At 48.2% G+C, this 16,055-nt stretch overlaps 1 protein-coding gene across 1 annotated transcript in view; it reads right to left on the bottom strand.

The window, feature by feature from the left end:
• Nucleotides 1-14,281, bottom strand: part of UBXN4 (UBX domain protein 4) — a 62,513-nt gene extending 48,232 nt beyond the window's left edge. The window contains exons 1-2 of the mRNA XM_082261955.1: nucleotides 14,085-14,281; nucleotides 4,574-4,676 (exon numbers count right to left, since the gene is read on the bottom strand). Coding sequence (XP_082118081.1) covers nucleotides 4,574-4,676; nucleotides 14,085-14,166 — 185 coding nt within the window. The 5' untranslated portion in view covers nucleotides 14,167-14,281. The remainder of the gene's footprint in view (nucleotides 1-4,573; nucleotides 4,677-14,084) is intronic.
• Nucleotides 14,282-16,055: the final 1,774 nt, after the last annotated feature.

Genomic DNA, 16,055 nt, shown 5'->3' with positions numbered 1-16,055 from the left:
ATTATTCATTACACTCTTTATAATGCCTATAGAAATTGTTGTCTTGCATTTGTAAATCCAGAAAATATTGCTAACATCTGGATTACTACAACGCTGAAGGTAAACATATATACATTTGGCCTTCCCTGTTGCTTCCTTTCCCCTCCTCAGCATGCTAATAAAATATTTAAATAAAACCTTTCCATTTTCATTACACACCTTATTTTAGGTCTAGTGATATCATCACTGGGCCTCTGTGCTTTCTATGCAGTGCAGACGGATCATGGCTGGTGGGAGGGGCTTGCAAGGTGCTGTACATGGCTTTCTGAAAACATTCCTGCACCCTTGTATCACATCACAGCACTCCTCTCAAGAGCCCTGAGCACTGATCCAAGCACTGGGCTGGCACTTGGGAGGAGTTATGCAAATATCAAAATGCCTTAATGAGTAGACGTCTGGCCCGGGAGGAGTGGGTGTTCTAAGGCAGGCTGTATTTGCATACAGACCACCCCAGGCAATGCCCAGATGGGATGCTGAGCCTCTATATTCAAAGAACTAAAATCCAATGATTGTGCCTCTATGCAGCCACTAGGGCGTGCATGAGGCACAAAAGTGGGAGGACGCCATACGAAGTCTACTCGTTATAAGACCCCCTGTCTGCCCGTATTACAGGCCGGGTGGGAAATGGTTAAAGTATTGAAGCCGGAGATTAGCGTTTTTATAGACGAACACCAAAGGCAGCAAACATTTCCTCCAGTGCAGGATTTCTTTTACCACTTGCCGACCGTAGGACGTCCTCAGCTGGCAGTGGCTTATGCCAGGATGATGCCTGCAGCTACAGGCATTCTCCCGTTATTAAAATTACCAGCCGACAATGCCCTGTACTGCAGAAGGTTTTCGGGAACAGCTACTCGATCATTTCTGTGAGCAGTGGAAGGTGCCCCCCCCTCCGCCTATCCTGGGCCCTGCTGTCTGATCGCGGAGCCCAGGAGCGCCCTTACCAAACGGTGGCAGTAAGCAGAGAGAGAGGAATGGATGTTGTTCAGTCTGTTTACCTGGCCCCTAACGGGCAGGAAAGTAGGGCGATCAGACTGATCTGTGTCTGATCGGCTGCATTAGAGGCCAGAGGAGAGATCGGGGTGATCAGATGCTTTTAAAGGACAGAGGAGAGGAGAGATCTGGGGGTCGGACCTAAAAGGACCTGACACTGCTTATGGTTATGACAAGGGATGTCTAAATTCCTTGTGAGAGCAATAAAGGTGATCACAAAAAAAAATGTTGTTAAAAGAGCCCCCGTTCCACCATGCTTGTGCACAAAGGTGAACACACGAGCGCATACATAAACAGCAATCGCACCACACATGCGAGGTATCGATGCGAATGTCAGAGGGAGAGCAATCGTTCTAGCACCAGACTACCTGTGTAACTGTAAACTGGTCACCTGTAAAGCAGGGGTCCAAACTGGTGGCCATCCAGCTGCTGCAGAACTACAATTCCCATGAGGCATTGCAAGACAGACAGTTACAAGCATGACTCCCATAGACAGAGGCATGATGGGACATGTAGTTCCGCAACAGCTGGAGGGCCACCTGTTTGAGACCCCTGCTGTAAAGGTTTTTAAATAGTCATTGATGGATATTTTTAAGCATTGTAGTTTGGAGCCATTCCATGAGAGTGCATAATTTTAAAGTGTGACATGTTGGGAATCGATTTACTCAGCATAACATCTTTAATATGTTACCCAAAAAAAAAAAAAAAATAGGTTATTGTATTGCATTGGTAAAAAAAAAAAAAAAAAAAAAAAAAAAAAAAAGTTTGAAAAACTGCTGTGCAAATACTGGGACAAAAAAAAAAAATATATCTTTCGCAAACCCGCTATTTTATGCTCTAGGACAGGGATCCTCAAACTACGGCCCTCCAGCTGTTGTGAAACTATACATCCCATGAAACATTGGAAAACTCTGTCATTCACAGACTTGACTAGGCATGATGGGAATTGTAGTTCCTGAACAACTGGAGGGCCATAGATTGAAGACCCCTGCTCTATAACCTCTGCTTAAAAATATATAATGTTGGGGGGTTCTAAGTAACTTTCTAGCAAAAAAAAGAAAATTTTTACAAGTAAATAATACGTGTAAGAAAAGGCCTGTTCCTAAGGAGATTCATTTAGGCCTCTTTCACACTTATGCGACCTGAAAGTCACGCAATTTTTTGTCGCGATTTTGAAAGGACTTGAAGCAATGCCTATGTACCTCAAAACGCAATAAAAATCGTCCCAAAGTGGTGCAGGGACTACTTTGAAGTCGTTGCGACTTGAAGTCACACAGATATGACCGGTACTCATCGGAAGTCATGGAGTACGACATGTCCTGCAACTTTGCAGTCCCAAGTCGCAGGACAAGTCGCACAAATGTGAAGGGGGCCTTAAGGAGCTTCATACAGCAGTGAGAACACCCTGATGCTGCGAGTAGCCCTATGAGTAAGCAGTGTAGAGCTAAACGTGTCCAGGCCTTCTCACTGCGGTTTTTACCTTGTGGACACCGTTTTCCGGTTTGGTTGGATTACCTAGCTGAGCAATGCTGTGGAGTGGGAGGAAACTGAAGGGGTGGATGTGCGCTGTTTTCTCTAGCCACAGCACTCTTCTTTCTCTGCAAATCTCCACAAAGATATCCCTGCAGCAGGGTATTGGTAAGTTCTCCTAAAACAGATTCCCTGCCTGTCTTTAGTTTAGAGTTTAGCAGGTGGTGACAGGGTCTCTTTAAATTTAGTACACATGATGCAATAAAAATAATAAAAATAAAATTATGTACGGATTTATTGAGGAGGGGGTTAACCTTGTTATCTTGTTACCAGCATAGCTTATACCATGGCTCAGCGATGCGTGGTTGTCCAGTTGTTACCTCCTAACATGCCTGGGCAACAGTCCAGCAGCTGTTACTCGTCAGGCTGAGTGTAGCAATAATCATGGAAAAAAATTGCAGTTAATCACATTCAACCAGTCTCTTTCTGTAATGTTGAAGATGTTTTGTAGCTTCTCCAACCCACTTCTTCAGTGCCGGTTCACACATATGCGATTTCAGATATCGTATGTGATCCGCAGCGCACTGCTCTGCCAATCACATGTGATGTCTGTGCGTTGAGAGTTCAGCCATACAGATTGCATGGCTGATTTTGCATCATATTCAGACCAAAGTTTCACAGGACCCTTTTTTTGGTCCGCACCAGAATCAGATCGCATGGGTGTGTCACACCTATGTGATCCGATTAATGTCTGACCTGACAGTTCGCACTGCGATATGTGAACTAATCTGGGGGTGTCGTTAACTGTGTATTGACACCCCCAGCGATTCGCATATAGCAGTGTGAACTGCCTGTGAGTGGAGTGCGACGTGGGAACCCGCAGTGGATTCTCAGGGTTCCCGCATCGTATATGTGTGAACAGGCACTCCGTTCTGGAGAAGCTATTTAGTGTCTTCAACAATACAGAACAGGTCCAGTTGAATGTGACTATTAGGCCCCATGCACATAGGGCGTCAGAAAAAAAACGCAAAGCTATTTCTGACGCCAGGAAAAAGCGGCTTCAAAAACGTTTCGCATCCGCGTCAATGCGCGTTTAGATGCGTCAGCGCTTAGCAGCGTTTGTAAATAAACACAACCCTCTTCTATTTGTGACCAATAACATTTTAAAAAAGCCTGACGCTGATAAAAGCCGATATACAGCGTTAAGCCGCGTTTAGCAGCATCGGGCGTTTTTACAGCTTAAAGAGGTTGTAAACCTGAAAAAAAAAAAATTCTCTTTTTGCAACCTGTAAGCACCAGAAACACATAATGAACTAGTATGCATCGCATACTAGCTCATTATGAAATACTTACCTTAGAGCGAGCCCCCGCCGTGCCATCCGCTTACCTCTATGACGGGCGACATGTCCAGTCGCCCGTCTTCCGGGATCGCGGCATCCGGCCCTCTGATTGGCCGGAGCCGCGGTGACGTCACTCCCGCGCACGCGCGCGGGAGCCGATGGTCACGGCAGGGGACTCTGAAGGAACGGCACGAGCGGCCGTCCCTTCAGAGCGCATGCGCCAGTGACGTCACTGGCTGCATGTAAGGTAAATATCTCCTAAACTGTACATGTTTAGGAGATATTTACAGTACCTATAGGTAAACCTTATCATAGGCTTACCTATAGGGAAAAGTGTCAGAGGAGGGTTTACTGCCTCTTTAACGCTGCTGCTCCTGATCGCACTGGCCCTGGGTATTTTTTTGCAGCTTAAAAACGTCTATGCCACTTGGAGCTCCTAAAAGCCTGTGTGTGCATGAGGCCATAGAATAACATGGAGAGGCGTTTTTAAGCTGCCAAAAAAAAAAAAAAACAACATCTGACGCTCCTAACAGCAGCTGCAAAAACGCCTTGTGTGCATGGGGCCTTACTAGCATTGCTGGGACCTGGATAAACAAAAACCTTCACAGACAGTAATCATGGAATACATTTATTATTACACACGGGATTACTACAGGAACAACACAGATGGATCCTTTATAAGTCACTTTGTAATTTTACTACATAAAAATTATAGTAAAAAAAGGTTCACAAACCTCTTACTGTCGATTTTGATAGCAATAAATCCTTCAGAGGTGGCCTGAACCACGCCTTCATCTCCCCAGCTCTCCGCCATCTGCAGCGACTGTTCATCGTCCCCTGGAATTAGAGAAGAAGATGAGTACCTGCAATGTACTATGTATACCAGTCCTGGGAAGAATGATAATAGGGTAGAACTGAGACCGGTCCGGAGGGAGCCTGAATATAGGCCTTGTGTACACACCAGCACAGACACAGCTGTTACAGGACCCTCATCATTATCATGTTCACATTTTAAATACTAAAGCCCAACTCCAGCTAAATCTTTGTGCGATCTGCTGTACAGCCACCACCAAATCGGTCATGTAAAGGCCTGAGTATTGGATACAAACTAAATACATTGTTTAGATTTGTGCTGTTATATGAAAAATTGGTAAGTTTAGTGCCGGGTCACACTTGTGTGATGCGGGAAGGCTGCAAATTTGCAGCCTGTTCCCGCATCGCATCCGCACAAGAGGCAGTTCACACTGCCATATGCGATACGCAGGGGGTGTCAATTAAAGGTTAACGACACCCCCAGCTTGATCGCATATCGCAGTGCGATCTGACAGTTCGCACAGGATCGGATCGCACAAATGTGAACCCCTGTGTGATCCGATCCTGATGCGGCTGAAAAAAAGGGTCCTGTGCGTCTTTTGTGCGGGTGTGGTGCGAATTTCAGCCATACAAAGTGTATTGCTGAATTGGCATCCACACAGAGATCGTATGTAATGAAGGAACAGTGCGCTCCGATATTACATACGATCAGCGCACCCGCAGTAGTGTGAACCGGCACTTAACCCCTTTACCGCCGAGTACCGTAGTACTACTGCGGCAAAGTGGCTCGTTATCGTCTGACGACGTAGTACTACGTCGTCAGACACTCCCCTTGTGGGCGGCGCTCGCGCCGCCGGAGGCTCGCTCCCGCTGTATTCAGTCACAGCAGGAGTCGGGCCAGGGGAGGAGCAGCGGCGATCGCCTCTGCTCTTCCCCAATCGTCGGGGATCTAGTGTGGAGATCTCTGAAGTGACAGGCAGGGTCAGATTGCAGGGTTCAGCATAGCTGAACCCTGGATCTGTCCCTGTGTCACACAGTCACCTCCCCCCCCCCACACGTCAGTAAGCACCAGGCATACATTAACCCCTCCGTCTCCAATAAAATTAACCCCTTCCCTGCCAGTGTAATTTTTACAGTAACAGTGCATATGTATAGCACTGATTACTGCAGTAATGTCACTGGTACCCCCAAAAGTGTCAAAAATGTCAGTCAAGGGTCCGATCTGTCCGCCGCAATGTCGCAGTACCGTAAAAAAAATTGCAGATCGCCGCCATTACGCGTTAAAAAAAAAAAACACCAAAAATGACAGAAATCTTTCCCTTTGTTAGTAAACGCAATAACTTTTGCGCAAACCAATCAAAATACGCTTATTGTGATTTTTTTTACCAAACATGGGTAGCAGAAAACAAATTGGCCAAAAATTTAAAAAAATTTTGATTTTAACTTTTTTGGGGGAATTTCATATAAAAAGATGTGAAAAATATTGTTATTTTTTCAAAATTTACGCTCTTTTTTTGTTTATAGCGCAAAAAGTAAAAAAAAAAAAAAAAATCGCACAGGTGATCAAATACCACCAAAAGAAAGCTCTGTTTGTGGGAAAAAAAGGACGTAAATTTTGTTTGGGTATGGCGTCGCACGACCGCGCAATTGTCAGTTAAAGTCGCACAGCGCCGAATCGCAAAAAGTGGCCCAGACGTAAGACAGCAAAATGCTCTAGTGGTAAAGTGGTTAAAGAAGATTGTAACATGTATGATCACCCCAAGTGCTGGTTCACATATATGCGATGCAGGAACCCTGTGAATCCATTGCATCGCATTCAAATCGCAGGCAGTTCACACCGCCATATGTGAATCGCTGGGGGTGTCAATACAATGTTAACAACCCCCCAAGATCAGTTTGCATATCGCATGAATCGGATCACATAGGTGTGAACCAACGTGCGATCCGAATGTGTGGCCCTTGATAAGAGAGTTGACCATCGCTGGTTTACAGCCAAATCAATTTCCTTTTATTTTGGGAAAACATGGGAACAAAAAGTAACCATTATAGATGTTACAATGGGGGGAGAATTACAAAAAAAAAAAGTGTCAACTGGTGCTGTTGCTCATAGCAACCAATCACAGCCCTAACCTCTAATGGAAAACAGTCCCACATCTCCCCTCGCTTGTCCCCATCATTTCTTGTCATTAGTCCCCGCAAATGCATAAAGTACCCTGCTTGTCTAAGGGATGTGCAATTTATATCGCCTGACGTCCGGGATATGCAGTTCTAGGCGCCAGACAAGTAGATTTCTTCTATATTTAGTCCTGCTGTGGGCCAGCAGCAGGTCTCACGCCGGTAAAGTGAAGTGCCCTCCTCCCCGCTACACATCTTGCCCATCTGCGGGCCGGGACAGCAGGTGCCACAGTAGACGGGAGGGAGGAGAGCAGGCGTCCGCTATCCTCCCCTTCTTGTTTCGGACCCAGAAGCAGTGTGTATGATGTCACTTCTGGGTCAGCGTCCCCTTCGATCGAGGCCAGGAATGAATGTAATGCGATGCGATCTGCATTGCATTACATTCCATTCAGTAGAGCATAGGGGACACATGCAGGGTCTTTTAGACCTTGGGAGTCTCAATAAAGAGAACCGGTCCCAAAAAAAAACTTTTTGATTAAAAAAACAAAATGTATTTATTTCTTTTTTTTTTTAATTGTAAAAAAATAGTTACACCCAAGCACATAAACTCCCCCCTCAAAAATATTGTGAGGCCCCCCCACCCCTACACACGTAAAAACGAAAACGCACCTACACATGAAAATGTAAATTGTGATACACGTTACATAATAATTCCAGCACCAGACTTCCTCCGTAACACTAAACTGAAGACCCACGGGGGGCTTTTAAAGCTTCGCCTATAAAAAAAATATAGGGTACTGAAGTTTGTCGCCATTTCACAGGCACACGTAAATTTAACCACTTACTACCCGCTGGCAGTCAAATGATGGTGGAGCGGTGTAGCTATTATCCCGGGACACCGTCATATGACGGCGCACCAGAACAGCCTCTCTCGTGCACCCCCGGTGGCGAGCAGAGTGGCGATCGTGACCGCGCCGTGTTGCTAGGACACGGCGCAATTCCGATCTCGGTAAAGAGTCAATGACATGACTCTTTACCCATGTGATCAGCAGTGTCCAATCACAGCCAGTCACATGTAAATGAGGAAGAGCCGTTATTCGGCTCTCCTCGGCTCACACTGTCAGTGTGTGAGGCGAGGAGAGCCGATCAGCGGCTCCTCCTCAAAGGGGACACGGGGAAAAGAAATCAGGGCACTGATCACCAGTGCCTTGATTGTACAAACGTGAAATTAAGAGCCATATCAGTGCACACAGTGCCAACCATCAGTGCCCATCATTGCCTAGATGAGGAGACACTGATGGGCACTGACTGGCAGCACTGATCACCGGTGCCCTGATTTTACAAACGTGAAAGTGCCATATCAGTGCACACAGTGCCAACCATCAGTGCCCATAGTGCTGCCAGTCAGTGCCCATCAATGCCTAGATGAGCAGACACTGATGGGCACTGACTGGCAGCACTGATCACCGGTGCCCTGATTTTACAAACGTGAAAGTGCCATATCAGTGCACACAGTGCCAACCATCAGTGCCCATAGTGCTGCCAGTCAGTGCCCATCAATGCCTAGATGAGCAGACACTGATGGGCACTGACTGGCAGCACTGATCACCGGTGCCCTGATTTTACAAACGTGAAAGTGCCATATCAGTGCACACAGTGCCAACCATCAGTGCCCATAGTGCTGCCAGTCAGTGCCCACCAATGCCTAGATGAGCAGACACTGATGGGCACTGACTGGCAGCACTGATCACCGGTGCCCTGATTTTACAAACGTGAAATAAAGTGCCATATCAGTGCCCACCATCAGTGCTGCTAGTGAAAGAGGCCTAACTATAAAATTTATTGGAACCAATTACCTTCAGAAGTCACCTAATTAGTTACTAGAGTCCACCTGTGTGTAATTTAATCTCAGTATAAATAAAGCTGTTCTGTGAAGCCCTCGGAGGTTTGTTAGAGAATCTTTGCGAACAAATAGCATCATGAAGGCCAAGGAACACACCAGAGAGGTCAGGGATAAAGTTGTGTAGAAGTTGTAAAGCAGGGTTAGGTTATAAAACAAATATCCCAAGCTTTGAACATCTCGCAGAGCACTGTTCAATCCATCATCCGAAAATGGAAAGAGTATGACACAACTGCAAACCTACTAAGACATGGCCGTCCACCTAAACTGACAGGCTGGGCAAGGAGAGCATTCATCAGAGAAGCAGCCAAGAGGCCCATGGTAACTCTGGAGGAGCTGCAGAGATCCACAGCTCAGGTGGGAGAATCTGTCCACAGGACAACTATTAGTTGTGCGCTCCACAAATCTGGCCTTTATGGAAGAGTGGCAAGAAGAAAGCCATTGTTGAAAGAAAGCCATAAGAAGTCCCATTTATAGTTCATGAGAAGCTATGTAGGGGACACAGGAAAAATGTGGAAGAAGGTTTTCTGGTCAGATGAAACCAACATTTAACTTTTTGGCCTAAAAGCAAAATGTGTGGGGCAAACTAAAAAACTGCACATCACCCTGAATGCACCATCTGTGAAACATGGTGGTGGCAGCATCATGTTGCAGGGATGATTTTCTTCAGCAGGGACAGGGAAGCTGGTCAGAGTTGATGGAAAGATTGATGGAGACAAATACAGGGCAATCTTAGAAGAAAACCTGTTAGAGTCTGCAAAAGACTTGAGACTGGGGCGGAGGTTCACTTTCCAGCAGGAAAACAACCCTAAACATACAGCCAGAGCTACAATGGAATGGTTTACATCAAAGCATATTCATGTGTTAGAATGGCCCAGTCAAAGTCCAGACCTAAATCCATTTGAGAATCTGTGGCAAGACATGAAATTTGCTGATCACAGACGCTCTCCATCCAAGCTGACAGAGCTTGAGAAAAGAATGGGCAAAGAATGGGCAAAACTGTCACTCTCTAGATGTGCAAAGCTGGTAGAGACGTCCCCAAAAAGACTAGCAGCTGTAATTGCAGAGAAAGCGTTCTACAAAGTATTGACTCAGGGGGGGGGGGGGGGGGTGAATACAAATTCACGCCACACTTTTCACATATTTGTAAAAGATTTGGAAAAACATTTATCATTTTCCTTCCACTTCACAATTATGTGCCACTTTGTGTCGGTCTATCACATAAAATCCCAATAAAATACATTTACGTTTTTGGTTGTAACATGACAAAATGTGGAAAATTTAAGGGGTATGAATACTTTTTCAAGGCACTATAGCACAGTACAGACCAAAAGTTTGGACACACCTTTTCATTCAAAGAGTTTTCTTTATTTTCATGACTGACAATTGTAGAGTCACACTTCAAGAGGTAGTCATCTGAAATGGATTTCACTTCACAGGTGTGCCCTGTAAGGTTTAATAAGTGTGATTTCTTGCCTTATAAATGGGGTTGGGACCATCAGTTGTGTTGTGCAGAAGTCAGGTGGATACACAGCTGATAGTCCTACTGAATAGACTCTTAGAATTTGTATTATGGCAAGAAAAAATCAGCTAAGTACAGGAAAACGAGTGGCCGTCATTACTTTAAGAAATGAAGGTCAGTCAGTCCGAAAAATTGGGAAAACTTTGAAAGTGTCCCCAAGTGCAGTCACAAAAACCATCAAGTGCTACAAAGAGACTGGCTGACATGCGAACCGCCCCAGGAAAGGAAGACTAAAGGCCCGTACACACGTACCGATCGTCGGACGAAAAGCGTCGGCCGATCTGCCGATTGTAGGCTTGTTAGTATGATGCCTCCGACAGCCGTCAGCGAACATTTTTTGTATGCCGACACCAGAGCGGCCGATTGTTCGCCAGTCAGTACAGAATTCGGCCGACAGACCGCAGATTTGCAAGACTGGGCATGCTCAGAAAAGAAAAAACACAGGGAAAGTTAACCATCACATGACATCACTTCTGCAGTCGGCTGTAGTCGGCGGACAAAATTCTTGTGCTGTCTTTGCACTTTTCAACAGACACCGACAGCCCTGGACAAAAGACGGCCGATCGTTCGCCGACGATCGGTACGTGTGTACGGGGCTTTAGAGTCACCTCTGCTGCGGAGGAGAAGTTCATCCGAGTCACCAGCCTCAGAAATCGCTCAGATTAGAGACCAGGTCAATGGCACATGGAGTTCTAGCAGCAGACATCTCTAGAACAACTGTAAGAGGAGACTGTGTGAATCAGGCCTTCATGGTAGAATATCTGCTAGGAAACCACTGCTAAAGAAAGGCAACAAGCAGAGGAGACTTGTTTGGGATAAAGAACACAAGGAATGGACATTAGACCAGTGGAAATCTGTGCTTTGGTCTGATGAGTCCAAATTTGAGATCTTTGGTTCCAACCCCCGTGTCTTTGTGCGATGCAAAAAAGGTGAACGTATGGACTCTACATGCCTGGTTCCCACCGTGAAGCATGGCGGAGGAGGTGTGATGGTGTGGGGGGTGCTCTGCTGGTGACACTGTTGGGGATTTATTCAAAATTTAAGGCATACTGAACCAGCATGGCTACCACAGCATCTTGCAGCGGCATGCTATTCCATCCGGTTTGCGTTTAGTTGGACCATCATTTATTTTTCAACAGGACAATGACCCCAAACACACCTCCAGGCTGTGTAAGGGCTATTTGACCAAGAAGGAGAGTGATGGGGTGCTGCGCCAGATGACCTGGCCTCCACAGTCACCGGACCTGAACCCAATCCAGATGGTTTGGGGTGAGCTGGACCGCAGAATGAAGGCAAAAGGGCCAACAAGTGCTAAGCATCTCTGGGAACTCCTTCAAGACTGTTGGAAGACCATTTCAGGTGACTACCTCTTGAAGTGTGACTCTACCATTTTCATAGTCATGAAAATAAAGAAAACTCTTTGAATGAGGCGTGTCCAAACTTTTGGTCTGTACTGTATATTGGTGAGATATAAAGTGCTTGTGGCTTATTTATTCAAGTCCATATATTTTAACTGTAGTAATAAAAGGTTAAAAAAAAAAAAAGGGGGGTTCTCTTGTGCAAGTAACGCTTATCCAACAAAAAAAGTGCAGGTGCTTAACGTGGAGATTTCGGCTTCACTTTGTGACAATGGTGCAGCTCTGATTCCTTTTCCACCGTGGTAAGATAAGGGTGGGTCACTTACCAGATGGAGTGGGTCTTGTATGCCTGTAGAGCCACGAGAAGACCCCTATTAGCCTGGAGGCTACTAAAGCGATATTGGTCTTGATGCTATAAGGCATACAACACCCACTCCATCTGGTAAGTGACCCACCCTTATCTTACCACGGTGGAAAAGGAATCAGAGCTGCACCATTGTCACAAAGTGGCCCGAAATCTCCACCATGGGGGACTTTTATCCCTGTATGTTGTGATCATTAAGGTTCCCATCTAATCGTTTAACTATTTATGCTCCCTGCTGATACCACCGCTTGTGGAAGAGAATTCCACATCTCCACCGCTCTGACAGTAAAGATCACTCTACGCAGTTTAAGCCTAAACCGCTTCTCCTCCAATTCCAGTGAATAATCTCATGTCTTTTTAAATTCCCTTTTACTGAACAGTTTTTTTTCCTTATGCTCGGGTCACCAGTACAGTATTTGTACATTGATATCATATCCCCCCTCAATCGTCTCTTCTCCAGAGAGAATAAGTCTTGTAGTCTTTTCCCATAGCTGAGGTCCTCCAGTTTCTTTATTTTTGTTGCCCTTCTCTGGACTCTCTCCAGTTCCAGCACATCCTTCCTGAGGACCGGTGCCCAGAACTGGACAGCATACTCAAGAAGCAGCCAGGCCAGGGTCTTGTAGAGTATGTGCCCCCTCTCTCCTCTCTCTGGGTGCCCGGTCTTCCCAGTCTCCTCCCACCTCTCTTTCTCTCCGTACCCCATCTCCACATCTTTCATCTCCCTTTCTCTCCGTTTCCCTCTCTCTATCCGTCTCTCTCCCCATCTCCCTCCCTTTCTATCTGTCCCCCTCTCTCCGTCTCCTATCCTACCTCTCCCCGTCTCCCTCTCTCTCCCTATCCCCCCATCTCTTCTCTCCCTCCCTCTCTCTTAGTCTCTCTCTCCTTCTCCCCCTTCCCATCTCTCTCTCATTCTCTTCGCCCCCCCTCCCACGTCTCCCTCCCTCTCTCTCCTTCTCTCCCTCCCCCTCCTCTCGCTATATCTGTCTCCCCTCACTCTTCTCTCTCACTCGTCTCCCCCTCTCCCTATCTCCGTCACCCCCTCTCTCCCTATCTCCATATCTCCATTCCCCCCCCCCACTCTCCCTATCTCCGCCCCCCCCACTCTCCGTCTCCCCTCTCTCTCCCTATCTCCGCCCCCCCCCACTCTCCGTCTCCCCTCTCTCTCCCTATCTCCGCCCCCCCCCCACTCTCCGTCTCCCCTCTCTCCGCCCCCCCCACTCTCCGTCTCCCCTCTCTCCCTATCTCCGTCCGTCCCCCACTCTACCTATCTCCGTCCCCCCCATACTCTCTCCCTATCTCCGTCCCCCCCCACTCTCCGTCCCCCCCATACTCTCTCCCTATCTCCGTCCCCCCCCACTCTCCGTCCCCCCCTCTCTCTCCCTATCTCCGTCCCCCCCTACTCTCTCCCTATCTCCATTCCCCCCCCACTCTCCGTCTCCCCGCCCCCCCACTCTCCATCTCCCCTCTCTCTCTCTCCCTATCACCGCCCCCCCCCACTCTCCGTCTCCCCTCTCTCCGCCCCCCCCCCCACACTCTCCGTCTCCCCGCCCCCCCACTCTCCGTCTCCCCTCTCTCTCCCTATCTCCGGCTCCCCTCTCTCCGCCCCCCCCACTCTCCGTCTCCCCTCTCTCCTCTCTCCGTCCCCCCCCCACTCTCCGTCTCTCCCTATCTCCGTCCCCCCCCACTCTCCCTATCTCCGTCCGTCCCCCACTCTACCTATCTCCGTCCCCCCCATACTCTCTCCCTATCTCCGTCCCCCCCCCCACTCTCCATCCCCCCCCACTCTCCGTCCCCCCCTACTCTCTCCCTATCTCCGTCCCCCCCCCCACTCTCCATCCCCCCCCACTCTCCGTCCCCCCCTACTCTCTCCCTATCTCCGTCCCCCCCTACTCTCTCCCTATCTCCGTCCCCCCCTACTCTCTCCCTATCTCCGTCCCCCCCTCTCTCCATCTCCCCCTCTCTCTCCGTCCCCCCCTCTCTCAATCTCTGTCCCCCCCAATCTCTGTCGCCCCCACTCTCCATATCTCTGTCTCTCCCTGTCTCCCTCTTCTCTCTCAGTCCCCGGCCCACTCTCGGACCCCGCCCCCCTGTATCTTTGTTATTTATCCCGGAAGTGCCCAGGCGGTCCATGCTGAGACTTGCAGTCCCCCGTCAGACACACGCTTCTCCTCACCCGCCACAAAGACGACGAAGACGGAGCGCTTCTCCTTGGCCGAGGCTATGGCCTCCGGGATGGAGCCCTGAAACCACAGCATGTCCTCGGTCTGGCGACCTCCCTCCCCCGATCCTGTTACGGCGATCCGGACACACAGCGATGACGAGGCGGACAGAACCAACAAGACGTCATTACGCCGTACGTACACCCCCTCAGTACTGACAGAACGTCCGGGAACGCCCCCGGGCGGTGTAGAAGCCACACCCAGAGAAATAGATGAAGGGGGTCAGAGTCCTAGCAGAGGCACGCCCCTAGATTGTTGTCATGGTGACAGACGCCGGCTGGGGCTCGAGGTTTATTTAGGGACATTTCCTTCAAAACACAGCGAGCATCCTCCAATCACAGCTCTCCTCAGTGGCCAGTCACTGAGAATTATTACTTATGATCTATTTTTAGCTGCTTTCTATTATTACCACTTCCTGCTCGAGTCAATTCTGGCCTCTCACTCTGACAATCCCACACACATTACAATCTCAAATATTCAAGAAGAAAGAAATACAGCCACTGGCCATCCCACAAAGGCTCATCCCATGTTCTCCATCCTTCTCCATCCCATGTTCTCCTCCTTATCCATCCCATGTCCTCTTCCTTCTCCATCCCATGTTCTCCTCCTTATCCATCCCATGTCCTCTTCCTTCTCCATCCCATGTTCTCAATCCCATGTCATCCTCATACGGTCCTATCTTCTCCATCCCATGACCCCCTCGTCCTGTCCAATCTCCCCCATCCCATGTCCCCCCCTTCCCCCATTCCACCATCCCATGTCCTCCTCCTCCATCCCATGTTCTCTTCCTCCTCCAGGTCCATCTCCTCTATCCAATGTCCCCATACCTGCCAACTGTCCCATTTTTGCAGGGGCAGTCCCAGGAAATAGGACCCTGTCCCGGGTAATTTAATTTGTCTCGGCTGTCTGTAAATGCCCGTTACAAGCAGCCGGTGCCCAGAAAAAAATTGGTTGCGGGCCGACATCAACATAAACATAGGATTTATGAGTGCAAGGCTTCACTTACAAAAATAATGGTATGCATTAAAACTTGAAAAAGCATATATTAAAAGAACCAGTTTAAATTTAAATTTCAGCCTTAAGGGAGGACAAATGTAATCAAAGTGTTTTCAATGAGCATGTGTCACTTATGATATAATTCATTAGATGTGCACCTCCCTTTTCAATTTCCTGTAATTCTCTCTTTATTGAGTAGACACCATAATCTGATGACAAGTAGGCAGAGATTAATTATGCAGAGTGGGCGGAGCTTCAGGGAAGTGGGTGTGGTAAATAATTGATAGCTGTGCTGCAAAGTGTCCCTGGAAATTTTTTTCAAATGTTGGCAGCTATGCATGTCCCCCTCCTCCATCCAATGTCCTCCGCTTCCTGTCTCATCTCCCCCATCCCATGTCCTCCCCCTCCTCTATCCCGTGTCCTCCTCCATTCCATGTCCTCTTCCTCCTCCAGGCACATCTCCTCTATCTTCTGTCCCTCTCCTCCATCCCATGTCCTCCTAGTCCTGTATCATCTCCTCTATCCCATTTCCACCCCCTCCCCCATCCCATGTCCGCCTCCTTCTCCATCCCATGTTCTCAATCCCATGTCGTCCTCATACAGTCCCATCTCATTTTTACCATGACCTCCTCCATCCCAGGACCTCCTTGTCCTGTCTCAACTCCCCCATCCCATGTCCTCCCCCTCCTCCATCCCATGTCCTCCCCCTCCTCCATCCCATGTCCTCTTCCTGCTCCATCCCATGTTCTCTTCCTCCTCCAGGCCCATCTCCTCTATCTCATGTCCCCCTCCTCCATCCCATGTCCTTTTTGTCCTGTCTCATCTCCCCCATCCCATGTCCTCCTCCTCTGCAGGCACCCATCTCCTGTATCTCATGTTCTCCTCCTCCATCCCATGTCCTCCTGGTCCTGTCTCATCTCCCCATCCCA

Source organism: Pelophylax lessonae (assembly GCF_965119305.1).
Source record: "Pelophylax lessonae genome assembly, chromosome: 6".
Classification (NCBI taxonomy): Eukaryota; Metazoa; Chordata; class Amphibia; order Anura; family Ranidae; genus Pelophylax; species Pelophylax lessonae.
Note: the sequence above shows the minus strand (reverse complement) of the source record. Positions and strands in the feature narration are given on the sequence as shown.